Raw genomic sequence first — 14,246 nt, forward strand, 5'->3', positions numbered from 1 at the left:
GAAAGGAGTCAAGATTTTAATGTCACTAAACAGACAGAAAAGTAACCATTGGCAATCTTACCACAAGATAGGAAACATCATTCACACATATATTTGGTTTTTAAATAATAAAATTAGGACATTAACTGAATTAAACTACTTTCACTCATTAAAAAGACTTGCTCCATACTCCACTTACCTGTCAGCTCCCCCTTTCCTGACCCCTTTTTTCATGGATCTACATTCTGAGACTTATTTATTTGGGGTTATTTTATTGTCCTTATTACATTAAAATTCAACTAATTGTTAAATTACTGTTGAACTCTTCATTATTGTTACTGTTACAGCTTTGTGTTCATTTATTTTGATTGCCTTTTTCCCACCTGTTGCATTCCTATCTATCCATGGAAGCAGGGATTTTCTCTACAAAGGTTTATATAATTTTTTTTTTTTCACTTATGTGCAAAGCCTATGTTGTTGTGGCCCTGTAAAGCCCAATTGGACAGAATAGTATTGGACTATAGCGATCTTACTTTTATTTCATGCTTCATTAGATAGTCAACAGTATAGAGATGACAGAAAGCCCAGCCCTGACCACCAAGCTTTTTTTTGAGTTTAAAGCATTGTGCTGGAGTCTGTTTGTTCCCTTCTGTTTCTCAGTTTTGTACAGAATTAATTTTTAGTTGCAGATATCCATCATGATGCACTCATTATATTGTGCATGTGTGCAGGTCGTCTGAACTGGTGGTCCACCATGTGCACCAGCTGTAAGAAACTGCTTCCTCTGGCCACCACAGGGGACGGGAACTGCCTTCTGCATGCTGCCTCTTTAGGTGAGCTACTTCTGTACACCATATTTTAACATACGGTTTGACCATAACATCCATCATTATTTCTTGAGTACAGCTTTAACAAGCGAACTTGACACGGAACATCTGTGCGAGTCTGTGACACAGTGTCAGTGCTGCATCACAGCCGCTGAATCCAGAGGAGGGAGTGAGAAAGAAGGAATTGGAAAGGAAACAAGGGTTAAAGGGAGGAGGATAAATGACCTGTAGATTGCAGGGGACTGTCAGCTGCTGGGTTCGGGGGATGATGGGATATTCAGGTACATGCTGAAGGAGATGGTTGACTCCCCAGTGTGAGGTGCTGTTGGGGTTAGAGGCACCAGAGCTAATGTAATCTGCACTGACAGTCAGACAACTAAAGCTCTTTGATGAGGGATGAAAGACATTTTTAGATATGAAGTTAAAGAGCTGAATGATTGAAACATAATAGTATCATTTTATGTAGTTTTGAACTGCAACCTCTTGTTTCAGCCTTCTAGTCGCAATGCTGTTACGTTCTCAATCTTAACATGCGGTAACGACGGCATTTGTCTGTGTTGATCAGGGATGTGGGGCTTCCATGACAGAGACCTGATGCTGAGGAAATCCCTGTACACCATGATGAAGAGCGGAGCGGAGAGAGACGCTCTGAAGAGGAGGTGGAGGTGGCAGCAAACCCAACAGAACAAGGAGGTTAGGAGTGTGTCCGTCTTAGCACACCGCACCTCCTAAATGCATCACATCCTCTTTGACTAATGACATATTAAGAAATCCATCTGAGAAAGCGGAGGGATGAGCCACTTGTAACCTCTGTTAATAAATGCTCATTTTAGCTCCCACATTTGGATTTTTGCTTCAAGGAAAATAGTTTTTCTACTGTATGCTACCAAGTGAGTCAAATCCTCCTCACTTTCTCTCCCTTCTCTCGATGTTCTTGGATTAAAGTATTTGCCAATCTATTAGAAAAAAATTGTGTCACCAAAGATAGCTCAGGCGAAGAAGTAGTCCAGATGCTTATGTTTTAAAAATGCCTGGGGCGTCCTGGCGGCCCAGTGGTCTAAGACGCATCACATGTAAAGGCGGTGTCCCGGTTTGAGTCTGTCCAGGGCCCTTTGTTGAATGTTGTGCATCTTTCTCTAATTACCCGTATTTCCTGTCTGTCTCTTTTGTTAAACTATCCATTAACATAAAAAACACAACAAAAAATGTCCACATGTGCAGATGCATAGAGCTTCAGGAAACAACCTCGAAGACACAGATAGAAACAGAGACATCAAATGAGAATAGAGACTATGTGGGTGAGGATGAGCACATGGTCACTAGAGTTTTCATTTTCATGTGTGTGTGTGTGTGTGTGTGTCTGTAGTCAGGGCTGCTGTACACCGAGGAGGAGTGGGAGAGAGAGTGGAACGAGCTGCTGAAGTTGGCCTCCAGTGAGCCTCGCACTCACCTCAGCAAAAATGGCAACACCAGTGGAGGGTAAGCTGTTTGACTCAAGTACACATTTATCCCCCCCAAAAAAAGCCTGCAAGCATTCACACCGTGGACTCCCAAGACACGACACATATTACATTTATTTAACCAGAATCCGGCTTTGTTTGCTCCATAACGTGAGACGGAGAGCAGAAAACAGAGCAGAGCCACAGTGTCGAGTTGTGCAGCTCTCATCCCACATCACACATTTACAACGCTCCTGCTGTGTTTTAATGCCTCGTGCATCGAGACACAGCAGGAAGCCCGAGATTAAAACAAAAGTGACGTTCTCACTAAGATGGATTTGTCAGGGAAACTCATTGCCTCCACTCGGACTGTTGCTCTTTCAAATTGCTTCCTTGATGTAATAACATAACTGAAGCTCACATGTGATACTGTGCCATCTACTGGCTGCCCTCAGTATTAATCATTTTGGCTGCAACAGCCTCCCCTGAGTTGTGGGTTACTTTTAGCTATAGCAGGTGATGTGATTCGTGCAACACCCTCCCCCCCCCCCCTTCCCCCTGCATAAACAACTGTACGAGTGGGTTTATCTCAGGGTACAGAAGCAGGTTGGAAACTAACTCTGGTTTCCTTTTTCTACGCACAACAATGTTGTGTGGTTTCTCTCTTGTTTCCATTTTCACTGAAATAAACATACATATTTTCTCATACACACACACACCAGGTGTGCCGACTGATCTGAAAAACAACATGATGAACAGGAAGAGATATAGTTTAATTAAGTGAAATGTCACCTAAGCAGGTTTTTGAGTCTCTTGTGTTGTCTTTTTACATGAATTCACTGTATTTTCAGCTCTGACTCGTCCAGCATGAAGCCCTCTATCACTTCAAATAACCCATTAAACAACATAATTTACTCATTTACTCTGGTGGTTTTAACCTCTCATTGAGTTTGACTGTAATACAGTAATCAGGTTAGGGATGTTTGATGGTCCTAGTGTGAGATGAGCCCCTAAATAGGATCAGTGGGATTCACATATTAAGAGGCTCTTTATTAGAGTGAATTTGGCGGCGTGGATGTTTGTGTGGCTGACAACTTAATTGTTGCACATCCTCTGGTTCCCTGGTGGTTGCATGCCTGAGAGCTCTGCCCCTGCTTTTTTTTCTTTTCCCTCCCTCTTTCTCTCTCACTCTCTCTTTCCTTCAAACACATGTAGTAAGAGATGGATCTTTGTACATTGTTGCCCAGTCTGTTAAACGTAGCCAGAGGGCAAAATGGATCCAAGTGGATCAGATTAGATTACGCAGGCACATGATTAGCATATGTATTTACTATTCTGACCGAGAATGTGCTTGTATCAGTCAGTATCAATTCAGGAAATTGTTATAGTATCCCATGATCCCTCAGTGTTATGTGTTTTTTTTTTTTTTGTGCAGGGTGGATAACTCAGAGGATCCGGTCTATGAGAGTCTGGAGGAGTTCCATGTGTTTGTGCTGGCCCACGTGTTACGCAGGCCGATTGTAGTGGTGGCCGACACGATGCTCAGAGACTCAGGAGGAGAAGGTAGACTCCATCTTGCCTCCATCTTCTACAATGCAGTAAGATAAGCAAAAGGACTGACGCTAAAGTCGGTGTTCTCTGTGATTTCCAGCGTTTGCTCCCATCCCATTTGGAGGGCTCTATCTTCCTCTGGAGGTGCCTCCGAGCCGCTGCCACTGCTCCCCTCTGGTCTTGGCCTACGATCAGGCTCACTTCTCCGCGCTGGTGTCCATGGAGCAGAGAGACCAGCAGCGAGAGCAAGGTATGCAATCGTCACAAAACACCCAGGAGTGACCCGATAGAAAAACTGGGTGACTTCTGCAGGTTGAGATCTGGGATATGGACCTTTTTATATTGACCTTCTCTTAGAAATCCAAAGTGTCACCTGCTGTAATGTGCAATAATTAGACAGACTTTGCTTTCAACTTTAGTGGGTAGATTGCAGAGTGAGGGCGAGTGGTCTGCCTGTCCTGTTAGAGATGAATAATGTATGAGACAGCAGTCTAATTACCTGTGATCCATTATTAAAACAGGCCAGTTGGCAGCAGGAACCAGGGAGTGGCCAGCGTAGAGAGAAAGTGGACAGTGGCTCCTTCTCCTGACTTATTGAGCATCGGCCAAATAATTTAAACCGTTAAGTTAGTGTACTGTATTTCCACAGTTTCTCTCTTTGAAGTCACTGTTGGTTGAATTTGGTTTGTTACAGTAGGCGTGTCTGTTTTGCCTCTTTCACAGGAATTTGTGATATGGTGCTTTGTGGAGCACATGGAATGGGTTATGTTGTGGCAAGTGACTGTTGATTTTCTGTTTTTTCTTCTTTTTTTTTTGTCCTGTTTTGCCCACTCAGATGCCAGTGTTCCCACTCCGGATGCTTTGCTTATTCTTGAGGTCAGAGTAATCCTCACATGGAGTGGATCTCCTTGACAACCAGTCTTAGTAGTCACGGCACTCTTCTGTATCTGACTCAGTGGGTGGAACTCGTTTGTCATTTGCGTGGGCAGCCGGCCAAATCTGTCTCTCTGACTCTTTCTCGCTCTCACATACAGACACATTTACGCAAACTGTTTCTTTCTTCCTCTATCTGTCTTCCTCCTTCTCTTTCTCTTTCTCTTGTGCTCTTCTTGTTCTGGAAGGCCCTATTCTCGGCCTATAAACACCAACCTAGTTATTAAGTCAGGATACGACCACTGAAGACTAACAGACAGGCATGATTACTAACCTGCCATCCCTGCCCTGAAGGCTTTCCCTTTAATACCAGCAGCTCATCAAATGCAGCCTTCTCCACAGCCCCTAACTATTCTGCACTCCACTTTTCTTTGGGTGTTCGAGTGTGGTAGACGGGATTCTCTTTTTGTCCACCAGATGGTGCATAAGTCCAAAGAACCCGCTGTAGCTGGATCATAACACCACTGGATGACTGTACTTTTTCATTCTGGTACACTGTGTCCTGTGATAGGATCAGAGCGCGTTTTGTCTGCAGTCTCTCTCCAGGATGTTATGAAAACACTTGCACACTTAGCTAAGTTCATTTGTGTGTCATGTGATGAATCATATTGCACAGCAATGATACAAATCTGTGCTGCTCTGCCTATGTTTTTCATTATTTTCATGGATGAAAGAAATATATTTATATGTTTTTGCATGCTATTTTAGAACCTGGGTTTTGCATTTCCTTATCATTTCTGTATTTTCAGAAACAATGTTGCCAAACTAGCTCGTATCTCTGAACAGATGCCAGACAGACAGGCAGATCTAATCTTCCACTGCCAATTAGGGCAGAGTAGCCCCAGCCGGCCCCTAAGCCCTCACCACATCACCACATATGGGCAGGGTCCCGGGCTGCTGGGGCCCCCGACAAACCAACCCTCTCTCCTGACAGTCAGGCCACTGTGTGGACGTCTCAGGTGGAGGGTTGCTCTCGGTTTCCCCCAGCACAGTGAAGAGCATCGGCGGGGCCGTTGGCCCTGTGTGTGTTCAGGTGCCAGAGGCTGGGCTAGAATACTGGCTCTTTCTTCAGCCCTCTGTATGGAAGATTATAGCAGAGTCCCTCCCAGTAACCTGACTCTAAATCACACTGACACATCACGCTACTGCCCCTTTTATGGCCTGCTTGCACGGCTGCTGGGGCTATATTGATGGTGGATGGGTGACCCAAGTCAGGGGTTATTGCAAAGGATCAAGATTTCTTTTATTTCAGTTTTTTTTTTCCTCAGCACATCCCAAAAGAGCAGTCAAGTGTTTTTTTTTTTTTGAGTAAGGTAGTCAGGTGACCTCAGAGCCCTGTCCACACAGGTATGTTTTCTATCAACCCGCTGCTCCTCACCTGCTGTGTGATAATGACTGGCTCCTCAGTAGACGCCGCTGGCCATGTCTTTTATCAGCTTGTTTGTGCTCCTGTGGTTAAACAACGTATGAGGGGAACTAGCCCTCTGGAAAACTCTGGAGCTATTTCAAGCTCTGGTCCCAATACCAAAACACTTCCAGGTTTTCTTTGGCATCCCATCATCAACCCTCTAACACCTATTTGAATGAAGTAAATGGTCGTCTTTTACACAAAGACCACCTACATAACAGTGTGGTGTAACCATCCAGCTCTGGCTGGTTTTCATTTCTCTATCTATTAAAGACACCCTGTGTATTACTCACCAGCCAGTCAGCATAATTAAATCAATATGGCAATAAGAATTAGAACGTTATTTGTTGTGGTTTTATGAGTTACTTCAAATGTGATGCTCTTGTAATTACCACCATGGTTCCGGCGTTAAATTCTGTGGCAAAAAGCTCCAGCTTGTTTATATGCATGACTGCTGTTTACTCTGGTGAATTGGGCCCTTTAAATCTGCAGCTGTGCAGAGTGACCAAAGTCAGGAATTCAAATTTGTTCATTTTCCAGACAGTACAAATTGTTCTTGAATCGCAAAACAGAGGAAACATTGGCTCAGTGTAACTGCTGTGAATAAAAGCTTGTAATGGGTGACTTTGTTCTCTGAAGGGAGTAAAGGAGGGGAGAGAATCCATTCTCATTCTGCTCTCGTGACAAAAGGCATGGTATACTTGAGGTGCTTATTGTGCACAAACAAAAAACAGACAAGACAAATATATTCATGACCCGTCAAACCCTGTGATATAATGCTGAGAGAGGTTATCTACCTCATTTCCAACAGCTGTTTCCTCACAAGTTACACCCAAGTTTCCTCCCCCTTTTTGTCAAAATGTTGCATCCCCCCCCCCCCCCAAAATCAAAGTTGCAAACGGAGCAAGGCGAGGCAGGCTAGCAGCTTCGTTGCTGAGTACACAGCTCGCATTCCATGGAGAGCTATGATGTCATCCACGCATAAGCTATGGGAATCGGTCATTCAAGGACAGCAAAACAAGGCTGCCAACAGGGATAGTAAATACATTACAGCACACTTTAGTCCCCCAGAGCTCAATTGGCAGTGTTGAATCTCTGAACCTGGCCTGAGCCCAAGCGGGAACAACAGCACACACAGCACTTTGGAATGGCGAGAAAGGAGGACAGCTGCATCGTGGGAGCCAGGACGCCACCTCACAAACCTCCGCTGCCTGCTGAATGACCCGAGTGGGAACTGAGTGGGAGCCGGTTCACTGTCTTCTGTCTGTGTGTGTGTGTGTGTGTGTGTGTGTATGACTGGATTTTTCTGGGCAAGACTGTTCTAGGCAAGACCTCTCTTTAAGGAAACCTCTTTTCTTCTCTCAATTTTCAGTGCTGCCATGCAACTGCTCTCATTACTGTTTGACACTGTGGCCAGACTGTGCTACAGGCATTAGTCATGCTTTTTTTTTTTTTCTTTTTTTAGATAGATGGTGTAAAACGCATTGTAATTTGCAGGTATGACGTAAAGACAACCTTGACATCTCTGGATAAATTTCTGGACAAGCCTAGTTTGTCAGCATACTATTAATGATATATTTACCAAGCTGATGGAATTTGTTTGCTTAGCAACTAGTGGTATCAGATACGAATAAGTGGTTATGTTATCAGTGTTAAATGTGCAAGTGCGGGTGTGGTTGCACTAATTCTGTTCCAAGAGCGAGAGACATCATCACAATGCATGTATCACCAGTATTTTGACACTTGGCTAATTTAATCGTGCACTTCACACATACGCAGAGGTACTCAAGAAGACACTCAAGAGGGAAAGAGTGAGGATTTGACCTGCAGTTTCATCAGGAACACAGGAGGGGCCGTTGCTGCTAGTGTCTGTGGCTCTGTGAAGCCTGCAGAGCGGAGCAGCCTATTGGCGGTGGAAGAATTGATGAGGCAAGGAGGAGACTGTATCTTCCATCTGGGGCTGACAGTGAAGGCTGGAATGTCCTCGGCTTGAACAGCCTGTCTCTCTCTGCTGTCATGTGGACAACAGCCCCCCACACTAGGTAGCCTGAGGAGAGCTGTCATGTGGGCCAGTGGGGTTTAGCTAGTCCTCCACACACTCCTGTTTTGAAAGGCAGCCATGCACGTACACGGCCGCACTGTGCACATACTGTAAGCACGCCTCCCACGAGAGGAAGCCCGGGTGGGTGTCTGTTTTATGTTCTATGTCCAGTGATTAGTGTTGAAAACCTCTTCCTGCTTGTAAAAAGCTGATCATATCAGAGGAAGATGAATGAAATTATTTCAGCACTCCTGCTTTTATCCTGCACTTCTGTGTCTGATTGCACTCTATTACTAAACCGAATCATCATGTACAGACCCGATCAGCTGTAGAAGTACTCAGCTCCTTGTAAAAACAAGTTCAGACAACCATTTCTTCTAGTACTGGTTAAAGGATAGTACTTAGATCCTATTTCCGTAGTTTTGGTTGTTATTTATATTGGTAATAATAACATTGTACTCACTAACTGCTGAGATATGGGAACTAAGGGGAGGAACGCAAACTGTCATAACAATCATAAATTGTAGGGGTTAAAACAAAGTCCCAGTTTAGCCAGACTTAATTGGAGGACAAAACAGAAATGACCCAAACCGTCCGTTGTAAACATCCCTCGCAATTTACAGACTGACCTAGTTCAACTTTGATCAAACATGCTTGCCGCCGTTTTCCTGTGAAATGAGGCATTATTGCCAACATTTCAAATGTGGTCACTTAGGGGTTTCTCTCTAAATAGTAGCAATGTCGCCCTGTCGCCCAGAAATTACTCTGTAAGTGCAGCGTTATCATAAACAAAATAAATGATCGCCACAACTATGTAAATAAAACCCAAGCTGAGTTCACTCCTGACCTTGGAAACAGCTGACAAAACAATCTCACCACAAGGTCAATTTAGTAGCTGTTTAGTAGCATTTAGTAGCATAGATACTATCAAAAAGCTGCTCAACAACTACAGTTTAAGTTGTAATAAATCAGATCTTTCCTTCCTTTCCTTTTTCTTCCTCATGGTAATGGTAGAAAGACTAGTTACACTGGACTAGAGAACTGGGACCAGGACAGGACCAGTTCTGTGTTACAAGAGAAGCAACCATGTTAAAGCTTTTAAGAGTCACAGGCAACTGAGTCCCTTCACTGTCTGGATGAGTCAGTAAGAATGACAATCACCCACTCCGTGGATGGCAGATAGAATACACCCACAGTATACTTTACCCCACACTGACAGGCATCTGGGATAATTAACGTGGCATTATTCTAGTGTGTCATTTGAGTGTCACTTTAGCTCTGACACCACGATGGCCTTGTAAGAATGCGTGGCGTGTATTGTGGTCTCCGGGTTGTAAAGCTAGACTAAACTAACCCTCTGATAATCTCATCTCTTCCAGCTGTTATCCCTCTGACCGACTCGGAGCACAAGCTGCTGGCGCTCCATTTTGCCGTGGACCCTGGCAGGGACTGGGAGTGGGGGAGGGATGACAATGATAACACCAAGCTAGCCAAGTAAGTCCTGTATAGTACATCACAGATGTGTTGATGCTTATCAACAAAGAACACAAAGGCGCTGACTACCAAAGCAACCCCACGAAGAGTGAGAAAGTAAAAGCTGCAAGCCAAGGCAGATCTGTTAGTCTACCCACAAGGCTGTATATGGGGGATTTAACCCTGACTATGGGCTCCAGGCTCAGGTCGCTTCAAAGAGTGAGCAGAGAGAGAACAAATTGTGAGTCACGTCAGTCATCCATGGCCTCACTAAAGCAGCAACACCCTCCCTGAGTTTAGGAAAGAGTTTATGTAAGGGTTTCTGTTTCACATTCCTGCCAGTCAGAGGGTTAGCTTATCCTTGAACAAGCTGCAGTATGAACAATGCAGATATACAGAGAAAAGATGCTCAAACTGCGTCTTTACCCCACCTCCTTATTTTACCCTTTATTCATAGTATGTATAGTTTAAGTAGGGGTTCTTCTATACATATGCTGAAATGGAGCAGGTTTCTGTATATTTTCAACTGTCTAAATAATATAATTGTTTCTGGATTCAGTCATATAATATGTCTTGAGGGGAAAAAACATTTGTCAAATGTCAACTCTGTTTCATGTTTACCAGTGGTTAAACATAGACATGTTCTCTCGCAGTCTCATCTTGTCTCTGGAGGCCAAACTCAACCTGCTGCACAACTACATGAATGTAACATGGATCCGAATTCCATCTGAAACAAGGGTATGTTTTTTTTGGCACATGTGTGTCTTGTTTGTCATGGTTAATTTAACTTTGGAGAGGCTCCACTCCAGATGTTCTTGAAACCACAGAGTCCAATCAATCACTTTTATTTACTGTCAGAATACTGTAATCTCAGACATCCATGTATGTACTGATTATGAATCATACAAAAAAAAAAAACAGGTAACAAAGTTCTATTTGAGTTTGAGTCGTGAATTTGCCTGAAATACATTGAGAATCTTTTAAAGCTCTCCACTGATCAACTAGATATACATTTTTGAATTGTCCCTTCAACCAAAGCATTATGAAAGAGATATTATTGCTTATTCACTGTTCTGTCTTCATTACTGTTTGTGTTTCTATGTTTGTCTCTTTTCAGGCTCCCCTGGCTCAGCCAGAGTCTCCCACAGCCTCTGCAGGTGAGGATGTCCAGTCTCTAGCTGAGTCCATGGACTCTGACCGCGAGTCTGTCGGCAGCAACTCCAACGTCAACACCGGCAAGCCCAGCAAGGAAAAGGACAAAGACAAGCAGCGCAAAGACAAAGACAAGAGCCGGGCTGATTCTGTAGCCAACAAACTAGGTAGCTTCAGCAAAACCCTGGGAATCAAACTGAAGAAGAACATGGGAGGTCTGGGTGGCCTCGTGCACGGCAAAATGAACAAATCCAACTCTGGCTCAGGTCGTAACGGGGAGAATGGAGGGGAAAAAGCAAAGAAGAAGGAGTCTAAGACATCCAAGGGAAGCAAGGACGACTCAGGCCAGTCTGCCAGCTCCACCTCCTCTGAGAAGGCCACTAGCCCCTCCCCTACAGATAGAGACAGACCCTCCAGCTCCTCCCCCACGGAGAGACAGGACAGTGCAGGGAGAGTCTCAGGGGACAAGACCCTGGAAAACTGGAAATACAGCACGGATGTCAAGCTCAGCCTCAACATCCTGCGGGCTGCCATGCAGGGGGAGCGCAAGTTCATTTTCGCAGGCCTCCTCCTCACCAGCCATCGACACCAGTTCCACGAGGAGATGATCAGCTACTACCTGACCAACGCCCAGGAGCGCTTCAGCCAGGAGCAGGAACAGAAGAGGAAAGAGGCAGAGAAGAAGCCCCCCGCCACTAATGAGGTGACCACAAAGAAGCCTGAGCATGAGAGTGTCTTCCAGAGGGAGAGATCGGACAGCTCGCCTCCGGAGAGCTGCTCTCCCGTCCTGCCCCACCACACCCACACCTACAACCACAACTCACAGCCCCCGCTGGGTCTCAAGATGCAGGGCAGGAACAGTCCCACCCCTGCAGCCCCCCTTGTGTCTGTCCCAGTCCCTCCTCTCACCCCACCAGTCTCCCACCATGTCTCCCACCCAGCCCCAGCCCCTGCGCCTTACTCCTCCCCCAGTATTGGTGCTAAGAGACCTGGGCCTGTTCCTGTGTCTGCCCACTACAGCCATACACCGCCCATCCAGAGGCACAGCGTGATTCACTTACAAGATGTCAACATGCAATCCTCCATCTTCCAGGATGACCCCTATAAGCCAGTGGTGGGCACCCTAAAGACATGTGCCACCTACCCCCAGCAGAACCGCACACTCTCCTCCCAGAGTTACAGCCCTGCTCGCTTGTCAGGGGTGCGCACTGTTAACACCATAGAGACCCTGTCCTACAACATGCCTGGCGAACACAAGTCCCACACCTACACCAATGGATTCGATGCGGGAGACATTCAGGACTGCCTGGAGTTTGCTGATGAGGACAACTCGTCTCACACCTGGCTCAACCAAGACAAAACCAAAGGGCGGAGCTCTGGAAGCCCTTTGTACTGCTTTCAGCAGCGCCGCTGCAAGAGGGAGAACTGCTCCTTCTACGGTAGGCCAGAGACAGACAACTACTGCTCCTACTGCTACAGAGAGGAGCTGAAACGCAGGGAGAGGGAGAGCAAAGTGCAGAGGCCTGCATAGCCATCACCGCCACTTCAGCCACTTGTCAGCAAGGCCACAGGAGACTGAGGGAACGACACCATCTGCACTCTGAATTTAGAACAACATGATGGCAAACATTTTCTTATTTTGTTGAAGAATGCTCTTGTATTCCTGTCACCCTTCCCTTGTTAGTAAAGATTATTACTTTATGATGGGGGAAGCAGAACTTGAAACAGTGAGCAGCTTTGGCCAGACATTGTGCTTTTTTTGTTTTCTTTTTCTGTCTCATTGAATTTAGTCTTTTACTTGTTTTAGAGTAAAAGTCATCTCTCTGTGATGTAACTTTATGTGAGGGAAAGTTCTTTATTTTTCAAAGTACAAAAGATTTGAATTTCATCAGGAGAGATCATTTTAGCTCTTTTAATCAGTTTGAATGCAATACCTCTGCTTGGTTCTTCAAAATCTCTGTGGAAAATTTGTAGTTGTTTTGCAATCAAGAAAAAAATTTAACGGGAGATTAATATTAGACTTTAAAGCAATAAATTGGTGATTTTTGCTACACCCTCTCCCAATTTTGTCTATGCACCAATAATATAGTTACTGTAGGTTAACTGTGTCTTGTAAATTGTAAAGGATTGTCACGGTGTGCTTTTGTAAGCAAATTTGAACTACAGGAATTAAAATGTATAAGCATTATAGATTGTAATGTTGGATTAGGATGAAATGTAAAACTATCTCATTTGTTAAGTGTACCTTTGTTCTTAACACGGTGCAAAGGGTTTGCTGTGTCTGAATTGGACTCAAGATATTGTGTAAGAAATCATTTAACATTTCTGCCCGTAGTCGATCTCCTAACGACCACAAGCACTGCCAAACTGGCTTCTTTAAAGAAAAAAGAAAAAAAAATTACAATTCAAATTTTCAAAAATGTTTTTCGTGCCAAACACTGAACAATGTGCATATGATGAATTGCTTCTCAAATATGCAGTGTTTATGGTGTGTTTTTCTGAGTCGCCTGTCAACTACTCTAATTGGTAAATGTCTTAGATGAGAAGAATTGTGGGTAGTGAGAGCAGGCCGATGCGTATTTGTCTGAAGTGTGATTACGTGTCTCTTCCCCCCTTATACACACAACACAATGTGCAATCATGCTATTAGCACTATGTGGTGACCTGCAGTATAGATGTGTCACCGGTCCAGTGTGAGATTGTCTGTTCTTCTTCCATATTTAGAGGCCGTTTAAAAGAAGCACCTGCTGCTAAGAGCACCTCAAGCCTTTGTGATCATCAGTGCTTTAACCAATCAGTGGGTTTGTAAAACCCTGGGCCTCCAAGTGCTTTCTGCTCATTCGACATGACTACTGTAAAAGACGCAGTGTTTGTGTTGCCGTTTGTTCTGGTGATGCTTGGATAATGTACCATGCTGTCCTTAACTAAGTGTGTCCTGGCCAAGGATGTCCACTGCGGTTCGCTTCTGTCTCTCTCCTGTACACACTGCAGTGTTGCTCCTCTTTGTTTCTATGTGACCAGTTCATGGACTCTCACCATGTTAGGACTGTAAGATATGATTTTGTATTCCTTTAAGAGTTTTACACTACTTTAAATTATTAATTTGCACATTAGGTACAGATGTAAATATGAAAAAAAAAATAGTTTATTGTTACAAACATGATGTGTCTGTGTCATTTTTGTTTTTCTTCAAGGAGGTGTAATCATGAAAAATCCAGAGATTATAGATTACATTTTTAGACTGAGGATTTTTTTTGTTAATACTAAGTTATTTTACAAGAAACCAGGGAGATCATATTGTTTAGGTCTATAACTTCTTTCTTTATCCGCATTCAGTATGTTTATTGCTGTTCGCTTTAATCTTCTTTTCTGTTTTCTAGCAGGGCCTAAAAGCAGACAATAATGGGTTGAAATTACTCTATTCGTGTACCAGAGCTAATCAA

General features: G+C 44.2%; 1 protein-coding gene across 2 annotated transcripts in view; it reads left to right on the forward strand.

Annotated features, from left to right (window-relative positions):
- Window positions 1-13,968, forward strand: part of otud7a (OTU deubiquitinase 7A) — a 37,855-nt gene extending 23,887 nt beyond the window's left edge. For both annotated transcript variants that reach the window (XM_067589800.1, XM_067589802.1), the window contains exons 6-13: window positions 711-812; window positions 1,372-1,499; window positions 2,173-2,285; window positions 3,681-3,808; window positions 3,897-4,046; window positions 9,558-9,672; window positions 10,305-10,389; window positions 10,769-13,968. In XM_067589800.1, the coding sequence (XP_067445901.1) occupies window positions 711-812; window positions 1,372-1,499; window positions 2,173-2,285; window positions 3,681-3,808; window positions 3,897-4,046; window positions 9,558-9,672; window positions 10,305-10,389; window positions 10,769-12,334 (2,387 nt within the window). In that variant the 3' untranslated portion in view covers window positions 12,335-13,968. The remainder of the gene's footprint in view (window positions 1-710; window positions 813-1,371; window positions 1,500-2,172; window positions 2,286-3,680; window positions 3,809-3,896; window positions 4,047-9,557; window positions 9,673-10,304; window positions 10,390-10,768) is intronic.
- Window positions 13,969-14,246: the final 278 nt, after the last annotated feature.

This window comes from Thunnus thynnus, chromosome 5, assembly GCF_963924715.1.
Source record: "Thunnus thynnus chromosome 5, fThuThy2.1, whole genome shotgun sequence".
Taxonomy (NCBI): Eukaryota; Metazoa; Chordata; class Actinopteri; order Scombriformes; family Scombridae; genus Thunnus; species Thunnus thynnus.